General features: G+C 40.1%; 1 protein-coding gene across 1 annotated transcript; it reads right to left on the bottom strand.

Annotated features, from left to right (window-relative positions):
* Window positions 1-8,422: 8,422 nt before the first annotated feature.
* Window positions 8,423-10,783, bottom strand: LOC147461646 (uncharacterized). The gene is made up of 5 exons (XM_086509143.1): window positions 9,576-10,783; window positions 9,092-9,315; window positions 8,914-9,007; window positions 8,762-8,823; window positions 8,423-8,666 (listed from the first exon to the last, which is right to left on the bottom strand). Exons 1-5 carry the CDS (start codon window positions 10,769-10,771, stop codon window positions 8,638-8,640), a joined length of 1,605 nt encoding a protein of 534 aa, XP_086365269.1. The 5' UTR covers window positions 10,772-10,783; the 3' UTR covers window positions 8,423-8,637.
* Window positions 10,784-11,001: the final 218 nt, after the last annotated feature.

Genomic DNA, 11,001 nt, shown 5'->3' with positions numbered 1-11,001 from the left:
GTGTGTTTACACACTCTAATTTCACACTAATCCCTTGCTAATTTGATTAATTTTGCTAACTTACACACTAATTTGCTTCTACGGATTGGAGCTTTCAACCGTGAATCGATCTTCAACGGCGGAAAGGTAATCAAGCTGGTATTCTCAACCTCCCTAGAATCTAAAGATTTGTAAAATTGTGTAGAGACTCCACCATGATACAATGTAATGTTGATGCAATGCAATGTTGATACTATGATGCTGTGAAATTTTTGGATTGTTCGTTTTCATGCCGTCGTAATGCAGAAATTTTTCAGATTTGGTAGCGTATGAATTTGACAAGTTCAATTGCTAATTCGTTCAAAAACCAATCCAAAAGTTGAAAATTCCAATAGCAAAATCAAAAAAGGTTTAGAATTTTTTTAAAAAAAAAATTAAAAAACTCATAAATTTTTTTTAAAATCAGAAAAGGGATTAAAAGTTTATTAAAAAAGGAAAAAAAAGAAAATAAATTAATTAAAAAATCAAAAATTGACACAAGTAAGTCATAAAAAATTCATTAAAAAATCCAAAATTATCTGAAAACCCTAATAAATTATAAACAAACTCATTAAATCTTCAAAAAATTCCATAAAAATTACAAATATCACCAAAAATTTCGTAAAAATCAAAACTTTTCCAAAAATTTTATAATAAATCATGAAAATACTTAAAAAGTTTTAAAAATTCAAAATTTTACAAAAAATCAATAAAAATAAAAAGAAAGTCGTCGAACGAGACAGGAAAGCAAAAAACACACTGCCAGGAGAAATCACACATCGCAAACCGAGCAAACTGTAGAAAAACCAAAACAGTAGAAGAAAAGCTAAAAAAACCGAGAAAACAACCAACTCAAAGCCGTGAGCGGCAGACAAATTTCAAAATTTTGCATGCTAGAAATTGCCAAGTGCAAGTAAGTGCACTACAAATTGAGCTTCCAATCGAACGAACAGAGGCACCAATCACGATGGATTGCAGGTTAGGCTATTCAGAGCCCAGATTTTCATCATTTTAAAGGTCCAGATCGGTTCTGAAACTTTCAAGCTAGAGTTAATCAACTCTTGTGAGTCTAAAAAGAAATCAACTACAAAAGAGCTTTGGCACAAGTAGTTTTATCAAAATCGAGCAAGAGAAATTCTGTTAATCAACACCAAAATCTGTTAGGAGACAATTTTTGTAGATCAAGCCGACATGGACTCAAGTCAAGTCGAGAGCTCAAGTACAGCAGAGCAAGCTAGTAGCAGTGGCAACACATGCACAACTACAACAGAGCAGATTTTACAGCTATATGGATACAATGGAGATAAAGTCTTATATGCAGATTCAAAAGGCCATAGATACCTAATGAGCAGCAAAAGCATCACAGGAACCAAGATCCTATTGATCAGAGTAAAGCCAGATTTAGAGAACTTGCGGATGTTCACAGTCTTCAGTGGAGCCAGGTATTGCAAGCTCAAAGATAAAGTGCAGATAGAAGTGCAAAAAATCAATCCCAAGTGTTTATTTAGAAATCTGCACAATCTAGCAAAACATATAGTTGGTGCATATGCAATCAGGATCATTGTACATGGATTACAGTGGTCAGATCTATAGTCGAGAACCAGAATTGAAAGATCCAAGAGATCACCAAATAGAAGCCATTCTAATGGGAGAACCAAGCCAAAGACGGTACAAAGGTCAAGATGGAGCAGTCTACAGCTTGATGCTTAGTGTTTTAAAAGAAGATGTCGACAACTTGGCCAGCAGAGAAGCTGAAACTTCTCAGCTAGAGCTTGACATGACAGAGCCAGTTGAAATACCACCAGTCATGACGTATTGCTCAGATTGTGGACGAAAAGGTGGACATTTTTTTGAAGATTGTCCAAGAAATCCAGACAACAAGGACATATCAACTGCCAAGCAAGGCACAGAGCAAATTGAAATTGTGAATCTCGATATAAGTGCATTTAACTCGTCACTTTTAATGCAATCAGATGATTCTCCATTACCATTAGAAACACCACTAAAAGCACTACAACTTCAAAATCAGCATAAAGATACACCGGTACATGAAAATCTTAAAATTGATTCTTTGAACAACAAATTCCTACATAAATTTGGTCAAGATGTCCAGATACCACCGAATGTTGAAAAGACTGTTAGGTTTGCAAAAGATTCTACATCCACTGTCACAAGTATGCAATCATTCACGAGTCTAAAAGACGCATCAAACAGAATGATGTTAGCTTTGTATGGTACACATAATTTATATGCACACTATGTAGACCAAAAAGAAAAACTGTACAAAAAGGAATAACTAGTGTTTGAATGCCCACATATTAGCTCATAGAAGTGCATCCAGTGATAGATCAAAAAGGATGGTTCATTTCAAAGGAAAGAATCTATTATAGTCCATCCTCTCTAGAGTTGAAGGATATTACCTGAGTGAAACCAAAAATCTGTTCAAAGTCAAACTCTCCTCCATCGGAAATCAAGCTTCGACGTTGTGACCAAACTAGCACATACTTTGACCAAAACAATCGTAGATATAGACGAGAGTCTAGCATCTATGATGCTCTGGGTCCTGAAACCACAGAAGCTCATATCATAGGAGACCCATGGGACAGACAATATAACGGCAAAGATAATGTTATCTATAGCTTGACTTGGGAAATAATTTGTCATATTTCACGAAGATACATAGGAAACTATGCAGAAGGCTTAGAAATGCCAAAAGTCAACAATGTTGTCCAAAGTGTACCTTCACATTTCCAAAAGGTGAGACTAAATTAGAGCCAAACAATTTTGAACTCTTATAATGAAGCAAGCTATAGTGTCACCCTAAGAAGGGGGGAGTTGTAAATCCATCAAGCTCAGCGTATGTACCAGGAAATGCTACACCATTTCAAAGTCCTAGAGCCTTTAACCAACAAACTCCTTCAAAGCAAAAACCATTGAAAGATTATATGAATGTTGAAATTTTTCACTTCACCAAGATTCCATCAGAATCTCCAAACAAATACATCTATGAAGATCATCAAGGACAAAAGTTTCAGTTGATCTCCACAAGTCAGAGTCAAAAACCGACAAATCTAATAGTGTTCAAACAATTACATACGACCAAGCTCTCACATATACATATCAAGATGCAGATGGCAATGAATACAAATAGGTTCATGACCTTGTACAAACACCTATGAATGGCCTGACTGAAGTCAAAGACTATCTGAAGATGATGCAAAGCCTCAAGCTGCCAGAACAGGTGATAAAAAATTCAAAGTCAATGAGAGCTAAAGTCCAGAAAGCTACACAAATGTCACCACCAAAATCTCCTCCAAAGAGACAGATTCTGTCAGAAAGTACAATGGATCTATTAAGATCAAAGGTTACTCACATGCAGGTGGATAATGCTACACAAATGTCACCACCAAAATCTCCTCCAAAGAGACATATTCTGTCAGGAAGTACACTGGATCTATTAAGATCAATGGTTACTCAGATGCAAACAAAAAGTGCAATATCACAGTCATATGAGTCAACATCAATTGAAGTAGGTGCTCAAAGAAAAAAAAATGCAGATAAAGCCCAACCAAAGGACACTACCACAACAAAAGCACTCCATACAAAAAAAGATCTTGCAACGATCAAGTGCAACATTGTTGGTGAAAATTAAAAAAAACTGAAGTAAAGCTAGATTTTCAACTAGACAAGAACCTCATGTTTTTTTGCACTTGGAAAAGATGTAGCCAACCACAACTGAAAGATGCTCCTGAATTTGTGAGCATATATGGAAACAAACGAAAAGAATACTGGGGAATCATCTCCACCACCATTGAAGTAAGTTCACAGATCATCATAGCGTCAATTTCACGTGATCACAACAAAAGATATGCTAGACAACATCATAATGGGAATCCCAATTGCCCAAAAGGTCTTAGAGATACAAAGTTCAATGCAGATGTAATCTTCAGAGACAACAAAGAATGAAGACCAAGATTGATCACCCGCGAACGACGGCACAAGGTCATCAAGCACATTTAAAATAGACTTATATCAAAGCAGATCTTATTGAAGAGGATTAATCTCCATTGAACAGAACTTCAGAAGAGATTAAAGCAAATCATGCAATAGCAAGTGTACATTAAACAAAACAAAGAGCAACCACGAAAGCTATTGAGCAGAAAATGCCACCAAAGCCACAGGTTAAGATAAACGAGGTTACATAAAGTCAAGAAGCAATAAGAAGTCCAAAGATCTAAACATTACTAGTTGAATCAACCGATGTAAGTCACAGTGGAGCACAAAGTCTCAAGTCACCCTCCATAGAGACACAGCTAGATCAAGCATATCTATCAACAAATAATCCCTTAAGTACTTTATTTATATTTTCCATGCTAATAAGTACTCTAATAATGCGCGTATCCCAAAGTCGTTTTTATTCTCTTTTGGTCATCCAAGTATTAGACCTTAATTTAAAACCTCGTCATTCTACTTCCCTTATACATAATTTTCATAAATAAACAATAGCCTCATCATTATGCTATTACAACGGACAAATGAAACATCATCTCACATCAGACATATTCGGACCAATCAAGATGTTGTAACAAATTGAACCTCATCAACAAATTCAATGACATATGAAAATGATCAACCCATAAACAACCAATCAAAACCTTCCACAACCTTCAGGGATACTTTTCAACAGTACCCGAGAATGGGCACTAAAATCGGAAGGGAGGGATGTTAACCAAGTCGACCTCAATTAACGTGACCTTCTAAAGATCGAAGCTGTAAGCACATCGAATCTCAAGAAGAAACAGTAAAGATTAGAGTTACACATTTTTCCAAAACGGTCACCTATCGTAAATTCTCCATTTATTTCAATCCATTGTAATATTTCTAATGTGTTACAGTTTCAATGGAAGCTCCAAGCTGTAAAGAATATATCAGTTAGTGTACCTAAGCTACGGATTCATTAAATGGTGGAGTCCTAAAGGTCTTGGACACACGGACATTGCATAATTTTACTCTAGGTATATAAAGCAGTGTAAAAGAAATGAAGAATCTCAAGCTTATTTGTTAAGAACACTCTTTGGTGAAAGGTCTTGAGGTGTGGCTATGGAATCCTTGAGCTTCTCCTTACTCATGTGACTTGATTAACACTAATAAATGCTTAATTTTCTTTCACTATACCTCTCATGTTTCTTAGTATTTACCTATGATGCTTTGATTATCTAGATCTTAACTAATTAGTGGTTAATCTCTCTCTAATCTTGTGTGATTGCTCTCTTGCTTGTGTGTGCATGTAAGTTTGATTGAAATGTGATGCTTGATAGATTTAAGTGTGTGCTTACAATTAGTGTGTTGCATGATAAGATTAGTGTTATGTGCGTCTTGCAATTGTTAGTATGTGTGATTGGGTTAATTGGAAGTGAAGAGTGGATGTAAAGATTGCTCATCATTGTGGTTTAGCTCCTCCATAAGCCAAGAAGCTCACCTCATAGGGTTACCATTCGTGTTCTCATGATTAATTCATTAGTAGTGAGTGTTTGCATGTCCTAGCCAAATAGCTCATCCTTTTGGATTGATAATTTTGTTGTTCATTGGAGCTATGCAACGATGGAATTCCCAACACCCATGCTAATGGCACACTATATAGGGAGACATGTACACATACATGCACACCCACACACGTGTTTACACACTTAAGGGATTAGTCACACATTAATGCATTAACATATCAATAAATCAATTAAACCGTGGAAACTCTCTTTCCCTCTCTCGGATCGAGTTGTTTCTCGACGAGGAACAATGGATGCTCTCTTTGAAGGAGGAAACCTGAGTAGATGCTTTTGGTTGGAAGGTTGGTTATAAACTCCCAACACCCACAGACCCCATCCCACGATCTCTCTCCCCCCCTACATATTACAATTTAGACAGACAAGTATAATGATACCCAACCTAAAATATATGTCCTCTTAACTCCGCTAGCATAAAGCTATATTCTGGACCGGAGAGAGAAGCCACAAGACAGGACTATCCAACGTTGTTTGCTACAGGTGCCACACTGAAATCGAATCTATTTTTCACCTTTTCTTCACCTACCCCGAGTTCGTGGCAATTCTCCCCCCTTTAAAGTCTGTCAATCTCAATAGTATCATGGAAGCAAGCAATTGTTGCTCGGAGATTCCATCAATGTTCTTAGTAAATTCTGGAATCATGCAAGGGCAAAGTTTCTATGGATTACCTGGAAGCTCAAGAATGATTACTGGCTTGATGGGGCTTACCAAGCACCCAGCCTGAGTTCTTTTGTTGATTTTTAGTATGCAGATCTTCAAGTTAAAGCTCAATCAAGGAAACTTATACTACCTCCACAATCGGATCACAAAAGATGGTGACTACTTCCAACAGGCCCTGTCAGAGGAAAAAAGAGAAAGGGCTTGCAGCTTGGGCAAACTTCCTGCCATCAAGAGTCCAATAAAGAAGCTATCAAGGAAGCGTTCAAAGCCATCTCCAAGGCCGGAAACTTCGTGGAACAAATTTAGAATAAGATCAATGCTCTTTAAGGAATTCTGGATTTCAAAGTTCACACCAAGCCAAGACTCCTTGGGGATGTGAGACACTACCATTCAAGCTCTCATATGAGCTCTAATCCTCTCATATTATTCCTCCCCAAACTAATAACCCAATACTCTTCACATTGCCCTCCAAGGGTTCATTGTTCCAATGCCTAGTTTAAAAACCACATGATCCTAGACTTTTCATGCCTAAAATCACACCCTTTCATAGTTCAATTTGTGATTGGATCATTCGTGCAAGTTAAAAATGTATATAGCTGGGGCTAATTCCATGCTATGTTCACATATTTGTGACCATTGCAACCAGTGTACATATGGGAGGGTGGTTAAAGAGGGCTAAAAGGTCTATATTGTACAAAGCAGACTCTTGTATAGGTGTATCAGGGGCATTTGGTGCCTGCAAGTTTTCTCCCCTTAATGTTACTAGCCAAATCTTGAAAGACACCGTCTCTTCTCCTCATTTTGCTGAAAATCTTTCTGCTTTGACATTAGTAGGACAAACCCTGCTGAGGCATAAGCCCATACTGGTACCTCAATAGAATGATTGGATAGAATCCCGACCATTATCCTGAACAAAAACCCAAGAATCAATCATGAATCAACTTCACGGAAGCTCCAGCCAGAGCTCCTGTTATAAACATGGTCACCGCAGATGACCATCATTCGCTAAGAAAATGTTCCGTCCCTATGGGCTTTTATAAAGTCAGCAGCACGCATATCTTAGTACATCACATTGAAGGCAGTAACCCCTCCTGAATTGAACATCTCCGCTGTTCGGGACAAAATCATTATGACACTTCCTTTGCAATCCATTGCAATTAACGCACACAAGAAACTTTCCCACACATCACACCAAAAGACCAGAGCCTTCCACAATATGGTTGGAAGGAAACACCATAATTCATCAAAGAACATGATACACTTGCACCTGCAGAGTAGATATGCAGGCTAGGAGACTGACCTGTATATAGCTAGCTGAGTTGTTATCAACATCACATCAGGATTTGTCAGAAAAGAGAGGAAATGAAAAACATACGTAGCAATATGACATGATTTCCAGGACTGGGTTCAGAAGAAGCGGGGGCAGCCAGAAACTGCCGACTGCGAGTGGGCGCAGCAAGCCCTGCCCAACCCCAAGTTCTTCAAAGAAACTACCCCCCCTTGACGATAAGGAGCTGCTGCTTCAAAAGCTAACAGCATGAACCCAGCAAGGACTCAATCTCGCTTTCCAGCCATTCACATCTTCACCTCACCTGTTCTAACCACGTGACCACGTTAAATTTGCTGTTCACGCGTACGTAGCAAGTAAATAACTTTGGAGGCTGCGCAAGATAATGTTACCTCTTCGTCAACAAGAACGAGGAGGCGTAAGTGCCAAACACCAACTGCTGCTAATCATGGATGCATACACCATTACAGTATGCAAAAGTTTCTATAGTACCTCGACAAAGAGGTGCGTTCGCCGAAGATATGATATAAACATACAGTAACAGTTTCAGGCAATTGAAGCAACTAGAGAACACCAGCTCAGCATATTAGAACCTCACTAAGACACAAAAAATAAAACAAGATGAATTTTCAAACTCACCATTGCCGATGATCGCATGACCATTCATCTTACTCAAAAATCCATGTGCGTTACTTGGCTGCCAGATTGAAAAACAATAGTCTACAGAAAGAGACATATACCAACGCTAAGGAGACTCCAACACCTCAGAGTCACATTTAGGAAGACCTTTACTACTATGTACAGCACAGAAACTTGCTATAGGCTGTGGGCTGGGACATACTCAACAGCTTCCAAAGGACTATGACACCATTTAGCATTAGCCAGCCCACAACTTCCATTCGCCATGTGCGTTTGTTTGGCACATAAAAGAATACAATTGTTTTTTCAACTACAAAAAGTATGTGACAACCAGTACAATGAGCTGGACAAAGAGAACTCATCTATTCACAGATACGTCAATATGTTTAAAGGCCGAGAGCTACAACCTAGTCTGCACCAACATTCAACTGCTTTGCAATTTACACAATCAACATAGCCCTTCCTTGCGGTCTATGCAAAGTTCTTTGATGTGCTTGGACCTGCAAGCTCAAGAAACAGACATTTTTCGTCAATGATTAAACACCTGAAATTTTCCAACAAGCCATTGTAGCAGAAAAGTTTCATATGAACACACCTAAACAGGCAGAGTCCAACCCACGAGTAATCCGCAAGCGCTTGACTGTATCAACGAACATCCTGGTCCACAACACGAGCTAGGTTGATCATTAAGCTATCCTACCACTGGTAGCAGACATTTCTTCAAAACCACATAGCACAATCACCTACCCCCATGGGACATCACCAACAAGCATCCAATCCCCTTCTTTATCTTCATATGTTAGGACAAAATCTCTCGCATGAAGAAAGCATACCCCTTCACCTAGAAGTTTATTGTCAAAGAACATTTCTTAACTAAGCCATGTAATATTAATACCAACACAAAGAAACACAAAATGATGCTTACCAATAGGAGGACTGTAGAACATTCCTTCCAGGGCAGAAAGAAGCTCGTCATAGTTGTTGTAGGCAGTTAAGTCTACTTTGCGTCCGATAGGAATCCCATCCATGTTAACCTTCACATATGCGGCAGCTTGCACATCTGGCTCAGTCCCTGCAGGCCTGGATCTCCCCGAATTAATGGCACTTCTTCGGTAAGACCGGACTGGTGGCCATCCTATAACTTGCTCCCTGAACGAAACCAGGGCAGCTAGCTTTCATGAGCGTGCAGGGAGATTCTGACTCACAACCTCCAAGACTATACTACAATCTTCAATATTACAAAAAACTATAAAGAGTCCTCGGATGCAGCGGCACCATCACCAATGTCCCTCTTTTAAATGGTAAGTCAATATGGGCATACCTGTGAGTCATGTGAGTGAATGTACACATACCTACAAGGACATCCACCACTATGGATAGATCACAGTTAAAGAATAAGCTTCACTTACTTCGCAGGAGGAGCTTCATCGGGACCAGACTCCAGATTGTTGGGGATGACACCACCACTTGGCAATTGCCGCTCAAGTATACCCTTCATTGTGAGTGGGACTTCACCAACTTTTCTGATAGGGTAAATCATGTTCTGGGTAGCTTCGGAATGCCACGAAGAAGCTCGAGTGCCCCAGGACATCATATCTGATTCCCTAGCAAGAGGCTTAATATTGATCGCTGGCCGTTGCATAATCATCCGTGCCGCTCCTGATGAAAATATAGCACCTGGCTTCTGCACATGATTTTCCACACCGGTCTCTGCATTGACATAGGCGGCTGACCCAACCACTTGTGAAATGATATCCGAAAAGAGACGCTTTGTACTCTTACAGTGAGGATCGTTAGCAAGGGGGTAAAAGCTGCTTGGGGTGGCTATGGCATCCACCCTCTTTAGTGATGGCATTGAAACTGTGGTAGAAGAATGTGGGTGTGCATGTGCCACATGGGTAGACTCTGCTGCCTCAATCCTGACATCTGATATGCAGGGAGCCTGTTTGAAGTTTTCTCTACTAGGCCGAGGAAAGAGCAGCAGGCCCCGCCTATCGCACACTCCCTTCAAGGGAGAAGGACCCAATCCAAGCCGCAAGTCTGGCTCGTCTTCTTCTTCAAGGCTGTCAAGCTTCACCTGGTGCATGAGTTGCTCTGGTTCAGACATAGATGAAATATCAGCCATGCCTATATAGTCATGCTCTTTGAGGGAACTATTGCTTTGAGCCGAGCTCTCGCAGGGTGCCTCAGAGACATCATGGCTGGAAGGAGAAATGACGGTAGACGAAGTGCTTGCTTCACTTGAGCAGTTGGTGGGCATGAGGCTGCCTGTTGATCGGAGGTGCGGGGGGGCCATATTCAGCAGAAAGCAGTGTTTTCCATTTTCCTCGGGTCGTGCCTGCATGATGACTGGGGAGAGCGGCAGGTAAGTAGTACAACATGCAAAAAGGGGAGATCGAGAGATGGAGGGAGGGAGGGAGCGATAGAGATGGCTGCAGCAGGGAAAATGACTGGAAGAGAGGGGGTCGAAGCAGGAGAAAACGTATGTACCTAGGCCAATAGAGAAGAAAATATATGTGCGGGGGGGCATCTGACCGCGAGTCACAAATGAAAAGTGGAGTCTGGACCCGTGAAACAGAAGAGAGAGAGAGTGAGAGACGTCCATCAAAGATCTGTCGGACCGATCTTGAACTCTGGACGTGCTCCTCAAAACAGAGAAAATAGGTATAGTACTATAGTAGCCTGTAGGATCTGCTGTCCCTGTCTGTTATTATCTATCATCAGGGAAAAAAAAAAGATGGGCGGGGCCCGAAGAAAACCCAAAAGATAGCTTTTTAAGGTAATAAGGGGGGCGGGCCCCCCACTGGTCAGACCAGCAGAGGCTCCAGAGGCCGG

The sequence above is a fragment of the Adiantum capillus-veneris genome, chromosome 3 (assembly GCF_014529385.1).
Source record: "Adiantum capillus-veneris isolate H3 chromosome 3, ASM1452938v2, whole genome shotgun sequence".
Classification (NCBI taxonomy): domain Eukaryota; kingdom Viridiplantae; phylum Streptophyta; class Polypodiopsida; order Polypodiales; family Pteridaceae; genus Adiantum; species Adiantum capillus-veneris.
The sequence above is the reverse complement of the archived record's forward strand: the minus strand, read 5'-3'. Positions and strand labels throughout refer to the sequence as shown.